At 36.0% G+C, this 19716-nt stretch overlaps 4 protein-coding genes across 8 annotated transcripts; 3 read left to right on the top strand and 1 right to left on the bottom strand.

Annotated features, from left to right (window-relative positions):
• On the top strand, positions 4885 to 12289 carry LOC104741645 (serine/threonine-protein phosphatase 6 regulatory subunit 3). 3 transcript variants are annotated; one of them, XM_010462538.2, is made up of 20 exons: positions 4885 to 4970; positions 5118 to 5220; positions 5918 to 6021; positions 6372 to 6458; positions 6579 to 6654; positions 6742 to 6816; positions 6932 to 6985; positions 7345 to 7404; positions 7783 to 7899; positions 8054 to 8148; positions 8247 to 8446; positions 8801 to 8898; positions 8993 to 9096; positions 9173 to 9341; positions 9416 to 9544; positions 9930 to 10012; positions 10339 to 10480; positions 10919 to 10948; positions 11176 to 11246; positions 11361 to 12289. In XM_010462538.2, the coding sequence occupies exons 2-20, from the start codon at positions 5182 to 5184 to the stop codon at positions 12040 to 12042; spliced, it is 2415 nt and encodes an 804-aa protein (XP_010460840.1). In that variant the 5' UTR covers positions 4885 to 4970; positions 5118 to 5181; the 3' UTR covers positions 12043 to 12289. The 3 variants fall into 3 exon arrangements, with proteins under 3 accessions (XP_010460840.1, XP_019091836.1, XP_010460839.1); XM_019236291.1 differs by adding an exon at positions 5300 to 5393 and having other exon boundaries at positions 4926 to 5220; XM_010462537.2 differs by having other exon boundaries at positions 4926 to 5220.
• LOC104741646 lies at positions 12787 to 13850 on the top strand. The gene is made up of 3 exons (XM_010462539.1): positions 12787 to 12813; positions 12932 to 13010; positions 13114 to 13850. The coding sequence occupies exons 1-3, from the start codon at positions 12787 to 12789 to the stop codon at positions 13782 to 13784; spliced, it is 777 nt and encodes a 258-aa protein (XP_010460841.1). The 3' UTR covers positions 13785 to 13850.
• LOC104741647 lies at positions 14296 to 16254 on the bottom strand. 3 transcript variants are annotated; one of them, XM_010462541.2, is made up of 5 exons: positions 16173 to 16254; positions 15716 to 15805; positions 15311 to 15468; positions 14977 to 15052; positions 14296 to 14717 (listed from the first exon to the last, which is right to left on the bottom strand). In XM_010462541.2, exons 2-5 carry the CDS (start codon positions 15801 to 15803, stop codon positions 14536 to 14538), a joined length of 504 nt encoding a protein of 167 aa, XP_010460843.1. In that variant the 5' UTR covers positions 15804 to 15805; positions 16173 to 16254; the 3' UTR covers positions 14296 to 14535. The 3 variants fall into 3 exon arrangements, with proteins under 3 accessions (XP_010460843.1, XP_010460842.1, XP_010460844.1); XM_010462540.2 differs by having other exon boundaries at positions 16118 to 16252; XM_010462542.2 differs by lacking the exon at positions 16173 to 16254 and adding an exon at positions 15911 to 16003.
• LOC104741648 (DNA-damage-repair/toleration protein DRT111, chloroplastic-like) lies at positions 16383 to 18726 on the top strand. Its single transcript, XM_010462543.1, has 2 exons — positions 16383 to 17326; positions 18237 to 18726. The coding sequence occupies exons 1-2, from the start codon at positions 16490 to 16492 to the stop codon at positions 18528 to 18530; spliced, it is 1131 nt and encodes a 376-aa protein (XP_010460845.1). The 5' UTR covers positions 16383 to 16489; the 3' UTR covers positions 18531 to 18726.

A 19716-nucleotide genomic window follows, 5' to 3' on the forward strand; every position in this document is an offset into this window, starting at 1 on the left:
ATTAGGGATGACGGATGATGAGTAAGAGTATTATAGCATAAGGCATAGGTATATACAGGCTGAGTATTACATCTCAGCCGTTTGTTTCATTTTTTTTTAGATATGGTATGGTTAGTAGAAAATCAAGAATTTTTATATTAAAAGTTAATTAGATAACCGAAATAAAATTAAAATTTTGATTTTGTCGAAAAATCGTAAGTATGAAAATAACAACACTAATTATTTTAGGTTTTAAATGACACATTTTATTATTTGGTGTATTTTTATTTCAATCCAAAATAATTAGGTATTAAACGTCCAAATAAAAATAATTTCGAGTTTTTTTTGGCATTTTTCCCAATAAGAATAACCTACACTCCTTTGTGGCTAAATCTATATATTTTTAAAAAAGTTTACTTAATTTAACAAATCAAAAGGTAAATTAATTATGATACTAAAAACGATTCCAACTGTGAATGAAAAAAAATAATCAAAATAAATATTAATCTTCAACGATACGAAACATAAGTAAATTTTCTAATATAAACATAAAGTAACATAGATATGCGAATTACCCGCGAGCATTTGCGACCAAATGTATTTAACAAAAATAGTTTAAGATATTTATAAGTTTTAAAAATATTTTGATACATTTTGGTTGTTTACTTTTTAATATTTAAATTAAATGTTTAATAAGTTTTTTATTTTTGAAAAAATTTAAATGAATTATATAGTTATTCCTTTTGTTTATTTTGGAACTTTATTTAAAACATCATATATGTCATTATTTTATTTGTTTTAAAAGTGTTTGTTGGGATGGAACACTATGTCATGAAATCATATAATGAATATAACTTTTAAAAATAACACTTATTTTGTAAAATCTATTATAGTAGATCTAGATTATGCGGGTCAAGTTCTGTGATAAAAAAAATTGTTTGTTAATTTTATTTGATTTGTTTAGTGTTTAAAATTATAAATTTTATTTTGATTGTTAATTCTATGACTTAACCCGTAGTTTACTGCATATTAATTTTAGGACCAAATATGTAACGTATGTGTGTCAAAATCATATTGACCGAGAAATCCTACCAAACAACATTATTCTGAACTTTAATTTAATCCGAAATATCATATTTCTTGAAATTTCAACCCGTGTTATAGCAAGAAATCTTATTTCTTGAAATTTTTTCATATTATAGTGACATATTGAAACAACTCGACCCGTTTTTTTAATAATAATAATAATAACCTAAACTAGTGGTCCCACACCCACTAACCACGTAACCACAATCACACAACAATGGATAACATAAACAATACCATTAAAGCAATAAATAACCAATAACCCAATAACCATTATTAAAACATAACAATTAACCAATAATCTAAACATGATGAATCGAAGAACTAGCAATCCTAAGCAACATTCTAGGGACTCATTTCTAGTAACCTAACAGAAGCCAGACAACAACCAATCGAGCCACTAGAACATCCTCCTCTTTATTGCCTTGATTCTACGATCACACTTTGCCTTTACCTGCACCACAAACACAAATTGAGATGCATGAGTATTTATAAACACTCAATGAGGTAATCCTCTCATCTATTGGGCTATACACACACGCAATTGAGATAACTCTAACCATTAAACAACAATCAACAAACAAACAACAAACCAGGACATCTGCATCGACCGACACCAATTGGGGTTGCATCAACTGACGCAAGCTTGCATCGACCGATGCAAGGTTCACCTGCATCGACTCACACTAACACTGCATCGACCGATGCATGCTCGAAATTGCACGAAATCCCTAATTGCATCGACCGACACCTCCACATAGCATCGACCAACACTTCTAGGTCAAATCGCACCGTACTCGCATTGCATCGACCGACACACAAAGTGCATCGATCGACGCACATGTCGAGCTTAGTTTTTTTCCCAAANATTTAAATGAATTATATAGTTATTCCTTTTGTTTATTTTGGAACTTTATTTAAAACATCATATATGTCATTATTTTATTTGTTTTAAAAGTGTTTGTTGGGATGGAACACTATGTCATGAAATCATATAATGAATATAACTTTTAAAAATAACACTTATTTTGTAAAATCTATTATAGTAGATCTAGATTATGCGGGTCAAGTTCTGTGATAAAAAAAATTGTTTGTTAATTTTATTTGATTTGTTTAGTGTTTAAAATTATAAATTTTATTTTGATTGTTAATTCTATGACTTAACCCGTAGTTTACTGCATATTAATTTTAGGACCAAATATGTAACGTATGTGTGTCAAAATCATATTGACCGAGAAATCCTACCAAACAACATTATTCTGAACTTTAATTTAATCCGAAATATCATATTTCTTGAAATTTCAACCCGTGTTATAGCAAGAAATCTTATTTCTTGAAATTTTTTCATATTATAGTGACATATTGAAACAACTCGACCCGTTTTTTTAATAATAATAATAATAACCTAAACTAGTGGTCCCACACCCACTAACCACGTAACCACAATCACACAACAATGGATAACATAAACAATACCATTAAAGCAATAAATAACCAATAACCCAATAACCATTATTAAAACATAACAATTAACCAATAATCTAAACATGATGAATCGAAGAACTAGCAATCCTAAGCAACATTCTAGGGACTCATTTCTAGTAACCTAACAGAAGCCAGACAACAACCAATCGAGCCACTAGAACATCCTCCTCTTTATTGCCTTGATTCTACGATCACACTTTGCCTTTACCTGCACCACAAACACAAATTGAGATGCATGAGTATTTATAAACACTCAATGAGGTAATCCTCTCATCTATTGGGCTATACACACACGCAATTGAGATAACTCTAACCATTAAACAACAATCAACAAACAAACAACAAACCAGGACATCTGCATCGACCGACACCAATTGGGGTTGCATCAACTGACGCAAGCTTGCATCGACCGATGCAAGGTTCACCTGCATCGACTCACACTAACACTGCATCGACCGATGCATGCTCGAAATTGCACGAAATCCCTAATTGCATCGACCGACACCTCCACATAGCATCGACCAACACTTCTAGGTCAAATCGCACCGTACTCGCATTGCATCGACCGACACACAAAGTGCATCGATCGACGCACATGTCGAGCTTAGTTTTTTTCCCAAAGCTTCTCGCCGGATCTCCGTTCCTACACCATCAAAACTCAATCCCAGACCACAAGAAAGCTTCACAAAGCCTCAAGCGACTCAATAACGTTCTGGATTTTGAGTGATTTTGGATACTTTTGTAGTTGGAAAATACAAACAAAAAAAATCACACCACGAGAGGTGGTATTTGAAGGAATTAAAAACAAAACAAAACAAAGAAAAATGCCTACAAAAAAAACTGCATCGTGAGAGATAACCCACGAGCGGTAGACCTCTTTAGCTTTCTCTTCTCTCTTCCTCCTCGTCTCTCTCTCTCTCGCTTGATCCATCGAACAAAAACAAAAAGGAACTGAAGAGAAACCCAGTTTTGTTCTCCCTCAGGTTCAAACTTCTCTTCTCCAATTCTTTCTACTCTTTAGTTATGTTTGATATTTGATATGGATTATTCAGATGGACTTCTACTTGTGTAAGGATATATCAATATTGGTTGAGGAAATTGATTCACGAATGACGTTAAACATGAAGTGCTGAAATTATAAGCTCTCTAGCTCTCACTTTGGATTTAGTTTTGTAATATTTCTAGGTTATGCTTGTATAGTTGTATTTAGGATGAAGGTATTTTGTTTGTATGTATGATGTTCTATAACCACAACATTGTCGAATGTAGAAGTTGTTGAGCTCTTACTATTCTCTGTTAGTTCTTGGTTAAGTTTCTTTCTACAATGTCGATAATGTTGAAGCCATCCAGAGTGCTACAAAAAAATTCTAAAAAAAAAAAACATTTTTTAATTCTAAAAAAAAATTCTCACAATCACCCAAAATCTTCCTAAATCACTCCCGTAAATCTCACCTAATCAACAATCATTTAGATGAAAAATCTAACAAATCTACTTAAATATCCTAAAACTCTACTCAAATCTCTCAAAACACCAAAACATACAAACTCCACAAAATCCTCTTAAAATTTTTGTTCCAATACACCTCCCTTAAACTCTCTTGATTTAATGGTCTCCTATGAAAAACATTTTACCAACAATTTAATGGGTAATTGGCAAGAATGACTTTAAAAAAACCCAAAATTAACTAACTGACTACTCTAAGCACAAATCTACTATATTCTCTATATAATATACAATATATACATATTTATCCCTACTATACTAACTTCTTCCACCACAAAGCACAAACCACACCCCCTACTTCCTAACAACCACTTTTTATTACCATCACACCAACTCCGACTGTCGGACCACCGCCTGACCATCGCCGGACCACCGCCTGACCATCGCCGGACCACCGCCGTACTACCGCCGAGCCTCGTCGGACCACCACCGGGCCACCGTCTAGCACCACCACCGTCCACCTCATCCACCACTATCCCTAAATCATAAAACCTAAAAAGATAATTTGCTCTATCCTTACTCTTAAATTTCTAATTTTTTCAAATTAATGGCTATATTATTTGTTATTTTTTTTTTTGGTTATTCACCTAATTCACCCCAATTTAATCCACAAAAACACTGTTAGGAAAGAAGAAAAAATCCAATAAATGTGGTCTGTTTTTTACTAGTACTATATTGTCAACATAGTAATGTGGTCTGTTTATAACACAGATTTGGGTGTATAATAAATATTTTTCTCTCACAAGTCACAACTAACCAGCATGTTGATGTTGAATATAGACCACACTACTTTTGGACGTAAATAGCAAAAATACATTAATTTTGGGGCTTTTTTAAATAATAAATATTTTGTTTTTTGTTTTTCCTTTCCTTCTTCTATCTATCTCTAAGCACTACCCCTCCCCCGCAATTGAAGGTTCTCTTCGTCGCTCATCTCCCTTTCGATCTCAGATTCGAATTTTTTTTCCTTGGCATAGCGATTACAGATTCTAGGGTTTCGAATTACTTGTTACCCAATCGACTCTTTCTCCTTTTTTATTTCCGGGGCAAAATTTGCCCTTAGGGTTTCGAAGATTCCGAATCTGTGGACGGAGGCAATTTCGACGTTTTCTTGAGTTGCTGCAAAGATGTTCTGGCGAATGGCGGGATTATCAACGGCGTCTGCCGTGAGTTTTTCTTCTTCTCCCTGACCTAATTTTTTTTTATAAACGATCGTGTGTGTAATTTATGTGGGAGAATAATCAGGCACGAGAAGAGTTTTCGCTGTTTGTTTTCTTGTTGATGGATTTAACGCTTTTTGGGGAGTTGTGGACGGATGTATTGAGTTTTCATTTCTGTGGTAATTGGTAGCTTCCTCTCTTTCTTTAGACGAATATGTTGCAGGGAGGTGAAGGGATTTGTGTGTTTTGATTTATTATTGGCTTAGAAGTAATAGAAGTGTCTTTGTATTTCTTATTCTTGATGATATTTAAGCACTGTCTTGCTGGTAGTCTGCATTTCCTACACTAGTTTTGTACAATGGATGTGAAATGTAGAGTGAAGAGAAAATCTTGTCGATGTGATTAGAGAATATTTTTGAACGATGAAAGTCTCCCCCTGATAATTGTCATCAGATTGTTTAGTAGTTGTAGTGATGACCTTTTATCCTTCAAATGGACATCAAAAAATGCATAGGTGGGGTAATTGAAATGATACTGAAAACACTAGTAGAGGATGAGGAGGGAGATACTGGCGTTTCCAAGGGGATAGTTCTGTGGAGTTTTATGTAACTTTTTTGTCTCATCTAGTGGGACTTTTATTCATATTGTATGAATCTGGCTGCTCGCTATTCATAGTCTTCGTGCTTTGTGATTTCTTTTGCAGGTTGAAGCAATTTTGGACAAAGATAGTTTCACATTAGAGGAACTTCTTGACGAGGATGAGATTATTCAAGAATGCAAAGCCCTGAACGGAAAACTCTTGAATTTGTATGCTCTGTAACCACATTTTTTTCTTTCTATTTCATGCTTCATGCTTAATGACCGTTTTTGGGAGAGGAAAAGAAATGCAATTGTCCATATGTAGAGGTTAGAATTGACAATGCATTGGCTTTGGGTGTTGAATATATTGCTTGGAAATGCTGTCACTTATTTTGATGTTCACCTCCAAAGCTTTGCTAATTAAATATACAACAACTAAAAACATTTCTACTTTCAAACACTATTTTGCGACATGCCATTTTCCGCATCAAATGATTTTCAAAATTCATTTCTTAAATTATATTCGCTTTCACTGGCAATGCCCACTCATTCTTGACTATTGGATTTTCTTATTTCAGCTTGAGAGAAAGAGTGCAAGTGGAACAACTTATTAGGTACATAATAGAGGAGCCTCTCGAGGATGTTGAAAAGAAGCGAACTTTCAAGTAAGTATTGGATAAATGATCCAAAAAGAATCAATCGAAAATTAAAAAGTCGAAATTGTTTATTGTTTTCCTTCTGATTGTGTTTGATGAATTAAAAATTGATATTCTTTTATGTTGTAGGTTTCCTTTCATTGCCTGTGAAATATTTACGTGTGAGATTGAAATGATACTGAAAACACTAGTAGAGGATGAGGAGGTAGACATTACTTTCTCCTATATTAAAACTTCGTTAAATGGTTAAGGATCTAGGCTTTCTTACCTCTCATGATCTCCTTCTTTTCAGTTGATGTTATTGCTGTTTTCGTTTTTGGAAGCTAAAGAAACCCATAACTCATTGCTTGCCGGGTACTTCAGCAAGGTATTCAGCATTCAACAATTTTTAATTCAGAAAACTCATTGAGAACTTTCCCATGCTCTTATAGGGCTCCATAGAGTTTCCTCAACATGTGCTCTCTTACTTTTTCTCTTACCAGGTTGTCATTTGTTTGCTGGTGCGGAAGACGATTCCTTTCATGCAATTTATAAAAGTAAGTTGATTTTGTTTCCCAGATTAAGTTTTCCTTATAAGAATGAATTGAACTTAGCTAGAATTAGTATTTTCCTTATCTTTGTTGAGAGTATTGAACCATTAGCTAGCTGCTTTCTTGTATAATTTGAACCTTCTGTGTAACTTGAGATAATGGTCTTAAATAGTCGGAGATTTTGATGAAGATCTGTTTGTCTGTTTAATCATTGTAAAAGATTTTTACTAATCAACTATATTTAGTCGAACCCTGCTGAAAAGTTTTTGATAACGGGTACACAAGTTCACAATGCTTTAAACACCACTTAACCATCTGAAGATTAATTCACAGTATGGTTAATCTTGGCTTTGTTGTGCTACCAGGATCATCAAGACATACTGAAGCAGCTTGTTGATTTGATTGGTACTACATCTATAATGGAGGTTGGTTTTTTTTTAGAACTCCTGGTTTTTGCTCTACGTTTATTACACATCTACTTGAGCTGAATAGTTGAAAAAAATGTCATTTTTTCCTCTCCTTTAAAGAATTTATGAATCTTTTTACCGTAACAATAGTAATAGACCCAGCAATAATGATGAGAACAATAGGAAAATTTATGATATTGCTCGCATCATTGTCTCATGGTGCGTATTGTTGTTTAGCTATTATTGTTAGTCTGTTACACCAGGGACTTTATTAATTATTATTGCCTGTAAACAATGAAGGTTATAATACTTGTAGGAGATACCGAGAGGTTATAAACATTAGATTTTCTTTCAATTGCTTGTTTCCTAGACTCTTACTTATTACTTGGTGTTCAGGTTTTAAAACGTCTGGTTGGTACTGATGAGCACCTATATTCAAACTACACAAGTGCAATGCAGTGGGTGGAAGATACAGATGTTCTAGAGATGATTGTGGATAAGTTTGGCTCCTCGGTAAGTTCCATTCAGTTGCATGGGATTACTTTTTTTTTTCAATATGTCTAGTCTTAGGGCTTTCCTTCTTTACTTCAGATTTTATTCTATCATCCCAGGCATTGCTATGATGCTATCTACTGATATCTCAGAGATTTGTGTTATACTTTTGTAGGAGTCTCCCGAAGTACATGCCAATGCAGCTGAAATTCTTTGTACTGTAGCAAGATACGCACCCCCTGGTCTTGCTACAAAACTTTCCAGCCCCAGGTAGATTTTTCTCAGCTTTGGCTATTGTTTTCATTCACTCGTTGATATTGTTGAAAATTTCTAAGTAATCAACTTATTCCCTGTAAAATTTTATGCAGTTGCACTGGAAGGTTGTTGAAACATACTTTAGAAGATTCACGGCCCAAGTCTGTTCTCGTTAATTCATTGTCTGTATGCATATCTTTGCTGGATCCTAAGAGGTTTACAATGGGGACTTATCATATATACGGTCGTCAACTAACCCATGGAAGCATAGCAACTAATCCTGAGACAGTGGAGGGAATGCTTGGAAGCCTAGGTGAGCAAATATAGTATGGTTATTATATGTTCATATGTGGTTGTTTGACTTCTTGAATACCATATTCCCTATTGTGAGAGATGTGGTTGGGAAGGAAGAATATTGGGCCTTTTTTGTGGGATTTCGGAACCTACAACCAGATATTCTATGCACACTTGTTGGTATGAAAACTGGTGAAACTGTATTTTTTTTTTTTCTAATTTTGTAGAGACTCTCATTGAGGTACAAGAATATCATTATAGCATTTTGCTTTCTCAACTTTTATAGGTCTTTTTGCTTTATTGCGTGGTTTGCAATGTTAACTAGTCTCTTGGCTGCTATGTATCATATGTAATATGCTTCTCTACTGTGCAGGTGATTTACTTAAGCTTTTGAATGTTTCATCTGCTGAGGGTATTCTGTTAACAACGTATGGCAAGTTACAACCACCTCTTGGAAAACATAGATTAAAGGTATTTCTTATCCTCATTTGTATGATTTGTTTTCTAGTTATAATGTATCTTTCACTGTTATAATGGTTTATAATTTAAATTTTCGTTTTCCTAGATTGTAGAGTTTATTTCAGTCTTACTCACCGTCGGTAGTGAAGCAGCAGAAAATGAAGTAATTCGACTTGGGGCGGTGAAAAGAGTGTTGGACTTGTTCTTCGAGTAAGTGGGGAACTTCATGATTTTAGTTGATGATATGCAGACTGCCATGCTAATTTGTGATGCAATTGTGTCTCAGGTATCCCTACAACAATTTTCTGCATCACCATGTAGAGAATGTAATTCTCTCATGTTTAGAGAGCAAAACCTCTCAACTTGTTGACCATCTTCTCAGTGAGTGCAATCTTATTGGGAGTATACTAAAGGCGGAAAAGGACTCAACATTAACTGCTAGTGATTCTGATAAGGTGAAGAAACTTGATTGATAATATCTGGGGTTGGCATCAGTGGTTACTAACGTGGTTTATATATGATGTCTCAGCTTCAGCCTACTGTCCCTGCAGAGGCTAGAAAGCCACTCAGGACTGGAAATATTGGTCATTTGACTCGTATCTCGAACAAACTTCTTCAGTTAGCTAATAGTAATGTCGAAATTCAGTCTCATTTGCAGGTAAACCACAATCTCTCTAGTGGGATTTATTCTTTTTTAGTGGCTTGCTACCCATTCATGTACTCATGCAGATATGAAGCAGAACTAAATTATTGACTGGGCTTGAAAATATTCAATATGCTTATATATAGTTGCTATTCGTAGTTTTCTCGAGTTTTGGATGAGAGTATGATATTTCCTTACACTTTCTGTAAGAATTTATAGAAGATCAGATGGTAAAAAAAAATGATCAGCGCATTACTCCTTTTTTATTTCTCCCAGAGATGTTTCCTTTATAGCTTGTTTGCATGTGAAAGATTGAGAGGGATTCTAGTCTTGTAGGGTCTGGTCTTTAGTATCAAACTCTTCATATCTTGTTGATTTTTTCTGCTACGTTCTTTACCAGGAAAATAGCAAATGGGTGGACTGGCAGACAGATGTCTTGTCAAAGCGTAATACATTGGAAAATGTGTACTCTTGGGCCTGCGGGTATGTATTTTTTTCTCTTATACGGAGTTTCTTAAGAGGCAAAGAAACTTATGACACCGGCTTCTGTTCTCAAATTATTACCAAAGCCAGTTCATACTGAAAATAGTGATTCTCTTACAAAAGTTTGTCACATTTGTGTAATTTGCTTTTGCTTTAATAGCAATCAAGATATATGATAAGTTGCACATTCCACTAGGTGGCAATAAGAGCTTGCATTTGGGAATTTCTTTAGGGGTTGATAAATGTTATACATGAGAAGGCTGTAGTGATGGTAGGTGGTGTAGTAAATGGATAATTCTTTTTACTGATATTCTTTTGCTTAACAGGAGGCCAACTTCACTCCATGATCGTAGTAGAGACAGTGATGATGATGATTACCACGATAGAGATTATGATGTGGCAGCCCTAGCAAACAATTTGAGCCAGGCCTTTCGATATGGAATTTACAGCAACGATGACATGGATGAGGTGATGTTCTCGTTTTGCCTTGCCAGTTGCCATAGCTGCTACTTTTGATCTTTTCTATAAAAAAAATTATTTTTATCAAAGATATTAGCCGCATGTTTCATTAAGCCTTGAAAGGTCATGGGTATTGACTTTCGAGCCAAAGGAGGGAATCGATTCAGGATTGTTTAGTTATTTATTATAATTTATGTTGACCTGTATTCCTGTTATAGTTCCTGAAATGTAGTTACAAATCTCTGTATTTGATGGATAGTTAAACCATCACATCTTCTTCAATCATTCTGCTTAGTTAGCATGGGGTTCCAACCGTCTTCTCTTCCTTTATCATAGTTAATTAGCCTGGAAGTAGCTTGGATTATGCATGAGCTTTTGATTTTCATTGCATTACTTTCCTCATAATACACTGGTTCTACCATTTACATTTTTATTATTCCACTGCAGGCCCAAGGCTCTATGGAACGCGATGATGAGGTATATTTAGTCTTTTCCTTATCTTTTGGAATTAAAACATGACTTTCGTTTTGGAACAAGTAGGAAGAAGTTTTTAACTTCTTTCCTTTCCTCCTTTCTATGCTATTTTTTTGCTGAAAACTCGCCCAAATTTGTGTTACGACTCATGTGCCTGTTTGTCTAAGCCACCCAATATGATGAAACTTCTAGTGATATGTTTAAAACCTCTTATTATGTCTATGTTGCAGGATGTCTACTTTGATGATGAATCTGCAGAAGTCGTCATATCTTCCTTGCGTCTTGGAGATGATCAGGAGAGGTAACGAGTTCAACTTTTCTTTTCTGGTAGAAATTAAACCATCGATTCGCATCATATTCATATATGGTTGATGCGATCCCTTAACTTACGAAATATAACATGGTGTCGTTGTAGTGATTCTCTCTTCACAAATTCAAACTGGTTTGCATTTGATGATGATAAAGCTGCGAATGAGCGCTCAGTGAGCTCAATTGCGTCCCCTTCACCCAATGCTGATGGAGATGGTGAGGATGGTGATGTCGTCATAGGTGAAGGCGATGAATTCAACGACACTGCAGCCTCTTCCCCATCTGTTGATATGGAAACAGAGGATCCTACATCAAAGCATCCTTCTGAAAACCCTAGTGAACCAGAACCCGAAAAGTCACCTGCTTGGGTTGAATGGAGAGAGACCTCTGAGTCCACTTCGCCTTCTTCCAACCCAGATGAAGCTACTATATTGTCCAATGGTGATGTTCAAATTGAAAAAGAGGACAATGGCGATGATACTGATAACAAAAGTGCTGAGGATTCACCAGGTGCATCGGGCAATGAAACCAAAGAGAAGTTGCCAGATGGGAGTGGTGTTGAACCCACTGAGAGCTCACCGAAAGCTAGTGATGTGGAACACACTGAGAGCTCAGCAAAAGCAAGTGGTACTGCAATAACCGAGAACTTGAGAGATCTCGGTCCTGCTGGAACGCATGCGGATGCTGAATGCTCTGAACTTAAAAGCCCCCAGGAAACGAAAGAAACAGAGGTTGCAGCAGATGTCAAAGAAACCAAAGAAGCTGTGAAGGAACCCGAGAAGGTGTAGCTTGCGTTAAGGGCTTTACACAACCGGGTCTCTTTAACTAGCAAAACAAGTTCCTGCTGATGCTTTTGGTTGAGGCCTTAGTCTGTTTTGGGTACAATTTATTATATTATTTTTTTCTTTTCCTTGTTTGTTGTTTTTACTCTTCATTGTAACATTTCTAAATCCGGTCTCTATTATTCAAAACATTATTGTCGACCTAAAAAAATTGTTACAAGCTTTTTCATACTTATTAGTTTGAGTTTTTTTACCTCCTAGACACATCAAGATCAAGTGTGTTGTAAAGTTGTTGCTCCCGTGCCGCAACAGATATGATACTTTCATCTTTTTGCCTATCAACTTTCCCGACTAAGTCACTTTGCGAATTTCCCATTTCCCGTTCCTGTTAAATGGTATCATCAAGTCACTAAACGAACTTTTGTCGTTAGCTTGAGTTCAAATGATGTAAGAATGAGAACTCATAAATATAATTTATCCTCCGACTCTGAGCTTTCACTTGGTAAAAATATGGAGAAGGCAGGTCTTGAAATTGGCAGATTCTTCGAATATGGAAACCGACATTATCAAAGAAAATAAATGTATCATTACCTTAACTTGTTAATGTTAAATTCGTTAATTATGGAAAGTTTATGGATTCTCCCTTGTCTAAAAATGATTTTACGGTGCCTATTGTACAGATCTTATTTTTCTCTATTGAGTTTCAGTTTAGGGTTTTCTTCTTCTTCTTTTCACCAAGCTTCCTTCACAATGGCGGACCCAAACCAATCCGTCGGAGTATTTCCTCTTCTCTCTCTCAATCTCTCAAGTCTCAGTCTATCTATATTATATCTATCTATCACCCTCTCTCTCTCTCTCTTCAGTTGCTAATGATTAGCTTGTGTAAATTTTGCAGACTTGCATACTAAGAGTCGATCTAAAGTGTTGCACCGGTTGCCAAAAAAAAGCACGCATCAAGTTGAAGAGTTTATCTGGTAATAAGAAAAAGTCCAACTTACTTTTGAAGTACTTCTTGATTCATATATAAGTCTTATAACATGAGATGATTCTTAATACTTTTGTTTCCAATGAAAACAGGTGTAAACGAAGTGGAGTACGACAGCGAAAAAGGGCTCATGACAGTCACAGGTGACGTAGAGCCTATGGCTCTAGTTCGTAAACTTAATAAATGTGGCAAAGAAACAGAGCTCTTCTCAGTTAAGTACCAGATTGAAGATGATGATGTAAAGAGCGACGATGAAGATGAAACTTCTTCTTCTTCTTCTGACTCTGCTAGTTCATATTATGATCCTAAACCCATGGAACGTGAATTCCAAGGGAAGATGAAGCAGCCGAAGAAGAAGACATTGCTACAAAAAATACGTTCTTTTCTATGCTGTTTAACCAGTAAATCAAAGGTTGTACAGCCTTTACCAATGCGAAACCGAAACTGGCGTGTCCCATCAAAGTTTGAGTATGGTGCTCCGCAGTTTCGGCCTCCGCAACCGATGCTGCCATATCCTCAAACGATGCAACCACACCACCTACAAATGATGCAGCAACAACAACAACTACAAATGATGCAGCGGCAACAACAACTACAATTGATGCAGCAGCAACCAGGTATCATGTTCCAGCAAGCATACCAACCTTATCTTACGCAAAATCAGGCACAAACTTATCATATGCCAAATCCGGCACAACCGATGAAGATCAGCCGTAGCCTGCATTACCCGCCGACGAAGGACGGCAATGTAAGACTACTTTGAATTCTCAAAGTTGTTGAGGATTGGACAACACAGATTTTACTCTGTTTTTGTCTCTCTCTCTGTACTTAGTTTTACACTCAATGTAAAACCACACTCTTTTATCAGATATATAAACTGTATTTATAGGTTTACATGACACACTTTGACTAAGGGACACGTCTCTAGAAGACAACCCAATGTGGAGACACACACATACATAAGTAACTGTTTTGCAGTTATCAATTCTATTCTATCTCTTCGGTGTGTGATACGAATAGTTTATACATAACACAAATCAATTACTTTCGCTATATAATATACAAATCTTCTAAGATAATAAAATGATGACTTGATCACATTCAATAGGCAAGTGAGTCAAATTGTTTTTTAAGTGGCGTCTCTTTTGCAATTGCCGGTAATGAACATTTCGCAAGTCTTGCAAACTTTTAAACAAAAGAAGAAGAGTAAATTTTTAAGTCACTCATTTGTGATTTCTCTGCATCTCCCAAAAAAGAATAGTCTGATGGCAAACTTTTAAACAAAAGAAGAGTAAATTTTTAAGTCATTAATGGTTGCATAGTTCGAACATTTGTGTAAGATGAGCTTTGTCTGTGTCAAGGAACAAGAATCTGATTCATAACACAACTGAGAAAACATAAGATCTGTGCCTATTGCTAGTACTAGAATCTATCGTCTCAGATACACGATTTCTCTTGGAGAATACTTGTCTTAGGAATTGTCTGTTCTGCATTCATGTTTTCCCCACACCCCTTTAATGGTTGTTTTCATGTTCGCCCTCCAAATCTTTCAAGTATCCCATGAACAAAAGAAACCCGAAAAGGAAGAATCCACCTGAAGAGCTCCCACCACCACCTCCGCCACCACCACCACCGCCATCATCCCGAGGCGGGAACCCATTTCCACCGTCATCAAGCTTTGGGGATTTCTCTTTTCCTGATATTTACGCAAATGCTAAAAAATTAAGTTCTGAAGATACCAACTAGAACAGACCAGTCCATCTTGGTTTTAGGAACTAGAATAAGAACCATAGCAAGCCACAATATGAATTCTAAAAAACAGTTCAATATTTGCTAGACTCGTAAGAGATCATATAGTTTAAAGCCATTCTTGTTTACTTGAAACACAAAATAGTTTCCTCAACATGAAAACGCACATCAATACAGTTAACAAGGAGAAGGATGCAATGATTTACCATGAGTAGGAGCTTGTGTGATCGTTGGTGATTGCCGTGTAACTGTCTGTGTTTGCCCTTGACTGCATTTTGAATTCTGCAGCAAAATCAATCAGAATACGTAAACAGCTAGCTATTAAGAGACACCTAGTAACATAATACCGGAGAAATAAACTATTGACCACAAGAGCAAAAGGATCTTCTTTTCATCAAAAAAGCAAAATGGTGTATGATGACATGCAAATCAATAAGTTATCCCAACAGCTAAAGAGTTCAAACACAGGAACTTAAGATAGAAACAGTAAAAGCAAAGAGATGGAACTAACTCACAAGTAACAAAACAAAGAGAACATACCAGCGCAGAGTTACATATAAAGACAGATCTTTTCTTCTTAGAGACGACAACAGGTTGCACTGCACGCGTTCCAACTGCGTGGACAGAAGGAAATTTTCTCTGGCTCCACGGTTGGCGTTGCATAGAAACTGTTGTAGGATAACGCCTATGAAAGTTTCCTGTGTCACAGAGGACGAGTAGAACAAGAGCTTTAGACTTCATTCAAAATTAGAAGAACGGACTAAGAAAGGATCAATGATACGACACTAGGTGAGGATTCAATTCTCAGACATCAATAATAACAACTCTCGTTTCTTCAATTATTTCAATAAGGAATCCATTATAAACTAAGTGCTAGTAAAAGCAAACAAGAACCCCAACATATCTGTTGAAATTTGTAGAACAATACATTGTAGAGACATATACCATTACTGGAAAAATGATTCAGGCGAGGAGGAGGGAGGTACACAAGCGGTTGTGTACCAACACACAACGAGGGATTCATCACAACCATATCTGCAAAAAGAAAGAACAAATCCAAAGATTAAACCCTTTATCCATTTCAACACACCACTAGAGAAATCAAACACTCAAAATCAAGGCTTTAAACAACAATCATACGTATATATTCAATTCACCAGCTTTAAAATTCGATTAAGGAAAAAAACCCTAAAATAATTTGCTTCAAAGTCGCGTAGATTTTTATTTTTATTTTTTTGTAAAGAAGAAGCAGAGAAAACTAGATGCAAAAAAATCTGGAGATTTGGTGGCTCCTCGAAGTTTCTCGATCATAGAAAAATAAAACCCAAATCTGGAATTAAATCGTACCTGAAGAATTAAACGCAAGAAGACGGGGAAAAAAAAAAAAAAAAACAAGACTTTCCTAGGGTTTATCCCACAGATCAAATTACAAACGTTGGCTTCTAATGCAAGATTTGTAAATAACCCAGAAACAATTCACTACGAGATTGCTAAATATTTATTTATTTATTTCTCTTTTTGTAAAGTCGGTTTTAATTTTTTTTTTTTTTTTTACAGTAATAAGCTTTTTATTTATTTATTTGGTATTATTTTTAAAAAAAAACAACTTGATCGGAAAAATTAAAAACCCTAATTTTGAGCAGATCTTTCCAATTGAAACCAAACCGTGAAATCAAGAGCTGAGAGTGGGGAAATTTCACTTCACCGACGGCGGAAAAAATGCTTGGTGGGTTATACGGAGACCTTCCACCACCGTCCGATGATGAGAAACCCAGCGGCAACTCCTCCTCCGTCTGGTCAAGCAATACCAAAATGGCTCCGCCTACGCTTCGCAAACCACCGGCTTTTGCTCCGACGCAAACGATTCTAAGACCTTCAAACAAACCCAAACCTGTCGTGTCGTCGTCACCCTACAAGCCTCCTCCTTCGTTGATTACTCCGGCGATAGAGTCAGCATCTTCGCAGCCAGCATTGATCGGTGTGACATCATCTGTGATCGAAGAGTACGATCCAGCGAGACCTAACGATTACGAGGAGTATAAAAGGGAGACGAAGAGGAAAGCTATGGAAGCTGAGATGAAGCGAGAGCTGGATAAGAGAAGGCAAGAGGAAGAGGAGAGAGATAAGAGGGAAAGGGAAGAGAGGGAGAAGGAGAGAGAGAGAGATAACAGTGATCCGACTCGGTTGAATATCTCAGGCGAGGAAGCGTGGAAGAGACGCGCAGCTATGAGCGGTGGTGGGAAGCGGAGATCTTCGTCTCCTCCGCCTGGGAATGTTGACGGGTTTAGTATTGGGAAATCGGAGACGAGTGGGTTAGGAGTTGGAGCAGGTGGGCAGATGACAGCTGCTCAGAGGATGATGGCAAAGATGGGATGGAAACAGGGACAAGGGCTTGGGAAATCAGAGCAAGGTATCACTACGCCGTTGATGGCTAAGAAGACTGATCGTAGAGCTGGTGTGATTGTGAATGCTAGTGAACACAAGTCTGTGGAGAAGAAGGTTAAGAGTGTTAATATCAATGGTGAACCAACCAGGGTTCTGCTTCTTAGAAACATGGTATGCTGCTTTAATACACCCTCTTGAACGTATGCATTCTTTGACTTCAGATTTTGACGTGCCGCCACAGTCTAGTTGATTCAGTATGATGTGCCAAAGTTAGCTTAGAATCTCATTGTTCTAGTGTTCTTGTATAAGGACACACTTTGCTACTATGATTTAGAACGGTTTTCTAGGATTTTGGGTGAGAATGATATTTGCTGTATTCTAGCATTTGATGTGGTTCTTAGTTTAGATATGTTTACTTCAAATTGCTGGTAGCATCTTAAATGAATAAATCCAAACCTATACTTGTTTTTTTTGGGGATTGAATATGAGGGCATATTGGCATACTGTAGACAAAGATATCTGTGTGTAAATGGAATTGAGTAATGGTCTGCCACGGGATAACTGGAGCCTTTGTGATACTTCTTTCTGGCAAGATATCCTGAAATTAAAAGCTTTGGCATTTTTGTGATGAAAATTCTTTGTTGGTGGAGCTTCTTTATCATAATGTTACATATGTTATGTTAGTCTAGTGAACTGCTAGGTTGTTACAAATTTAAGATTGGAAAGAACGTTTTAGATGCACAAGTTACAATATCTTCCCCCTCGAACAGTCTAATAGGCATTTGGGATTTTTGGTTTTTGAGGCTAGCCTAACTTGAGCTCTCAGGATAGGATTGCCAAATGCTAAAGAGTTCACAAATGAAACCTGAGAGTTGGCATGTGACTGAAGGAGATTTTATTGGTTTTAGGATACTGTAATAGCTCTCACATCTTTTTCTATATGAAACGTTTCTTTACTATTACCATAGAATTATTGGTATGAGTGAATGCATAGCGAGCCATTACTCTTGTGATTCTTTTCTCGTTTATTTAGGCTCTGCAATTCTGATTGACCGATCACCTGTTTTATCTCCACCTAAAGGTTGGGCCAGGAGAAGTAGATGATGAGCTAGAAGACGAGGTAGGAGGCGAGTGTGGCAAATACGGTACAGTCACTCGTGTACTGATATTTGAGATCACTGAAAAGGATTTCCCTGTACACGAAGCAGTCAGAATCTTTGTTCAGTTTTCAAGACCCGAGGAAACAACTAAAGCCCTTGTGGATCTCGATGGGAGATACTTTGGAGGAAGGACCGTGCGTGCAACGTTTTATGATGAGGAGAAATTCAGTAAGAACGAGTTGGCTCCAGTTCCAGGTGAAATCCCTGGCTATTAGCTGACAACAACTCCCAAGAAACACACTGCATCTTCTTCTTCTTCTATAAGAGATTCTTGATAGAGGAAAAAATAAACCATAATAGATGAGGTTTTAAAAACATTTGTAAAGTACTTTAGAAACTTTTGGGATCTATCTGTTTATTGTTGATTAAAGTAGCTTCGTTAATGATGAAGAAATGTTCCTCTTCTTTTGATCATGTTTCTATTTTGCATTTTAGTTAGTCAAATCGATTATATTTCATTACTCGATTAATGTATATAGTAAACATGATGCGAGATTGACAAAAAAAAAGTAAACATGATGCGATAGTGTGAAGGATACTAGTGGGTCGGGATATCCAATTCGAGCTATTATAAACTGGGCTACTAGGCCCAAAAGAGTGTTAATATATTTATGAGAACAGTCCCAAAAGACTGCTAGCAATTGCTATTTATTTGAAGTGTGATTTTATGTTGATTACCTATTTAAAATATATATATATATATATAGTATTTACATAGATAAATATATATACCAATATTTACTACGTTAGTTGACAAAATGATAATCTTAAAGTAATACATTACACACTCTATTTATGTATGCAAAGCAAAAGAGATTTTATGGTTTGTCTTCCATTAATTGTTGTTGTAGGCGGAGAGTATATAAAATATCGGACGCGCAAAAAAATACTAGCTCAAAATGAAACCGTTAGACCAAACTCTAATGGTATTCCTAAACATTATTTTCGTGTAATTTTAGAACTAAAATATCTTCGACGGAATTCTAAAATTTGAAAGACATTTTAAAGAAATTAATAGTCATTAATATCTTTCAAATTTTACCTTGAGGAGGAATGGTGGCATGGTTTTCAGTAAGTCTCTTTAACATTTTTGTTGTTTAAACATTTTCCGAATAACATATTTGTTTAAACATTTTCCGAATAACTACTCCAACAATGGTTTTCAAATATCTCCACCATATTTGAAAGACATTAATATCTAAACAACAATGGTTTTAAACAAATAGTCACATAAAACAAATTAGCCAATCAGAAAATGTATCGTTTTATAGGTTTTGTCAAAAGCAATTTTGTAGTCTCTTTACATTTACATTTACCTAGCTGACACAATTTTTTTACTTCCCTCATTTCCTCTCTTCTATTTGTTCTCTTCACCATTTTCATAATCGTTTCTCTCTTTTT

The sequence above is a fragment of the Camelina sativa genome, chromosome 14, assembly GCF_000633955.1.
Source record: "Camelina sativa cultivar DH55 chromosome 14, Cs, whole genome shotgun sequence".
NCBI classification, from domain to species: domain Eukaryota; kingdom Viridiplantae; phylum Streptophyta; class Magnoliopsida; order Brassicales; family Brassicaceae; genus Camelina; species Camelina sativa.

Coding starts and splice junctions, on each gene's coding strand:
- LOC104741645 (XM_010462538.2), top strand. CDS start 5,182: ATGTTCTGGCGAATGGCGGGATTATCAACGGCGTCTGCC. Junction 6,986..7,344: donor CTTTCATGCAATTTATAAAA/GTAAGTTGATTT, acceptor TTGTGCTACCAG/GATCATCAAGACATACTGAA. Junction 8,447..8,800: donor GGGAATGCTTGGAAGCCTAG/GTGAGCAAATAT, acceptor TCTACTGTGCAG/GTGATTTACTTAAGCTTTTG.
- LOC104741646 (XM_010462539.1), top strand. CDS start 12,787: ATGGCGGACCCAAACCAATCCGTCGGA. Junction 12,814..12,931: donor ACCCAAACCAATCCGTCGGA/GTATTTCCTCTT, acceptor TAAATTTTGCAG/ACTTGCATACTAAGAGTCGA. Junction 13,011..13,113: donor CAAGTTGAAGAGTTTATCTG/GTAATAAGAAAA, acceptor CAATGAAAACAG/GTGTAAACGAAGTGGAGTAC.
- LOC104741647 (XM_010462541.2), bottom strand. CDS start 15,803: ATGGTTGTGATGAATCCCTCGTTGTGTGTTGGTACACAACCGCTTGTG. Junction 15,469..15,715: donor GAATCATTTTTCCAGTAATG/GTATATGTCTCT, acceptor TCTGTGACACAG/GAAACTTTCATAGGCGTTAT. Junction 15,053..15,310: donor TTATATGTAACTCTGCGCTG/GTATGTTCTCTT, acceptor ATTTTGCTGCAG/AATTCAAAATGCAGTCAAGG.
- LOC104741648 (XM_010462543.1), top strand. CDS start 16,490: ATGCTTGGTGGGTTATACGGAGACCTTCCACCACCGTCCGATGATGAG. Junction 17,327..18,236: donor TTCTGCTTCTTAGAAACATG/GTATGCTGCTTT, acceptor CTCCACCTAAAG/GTTGGGCCAGGAGAAGTAGA.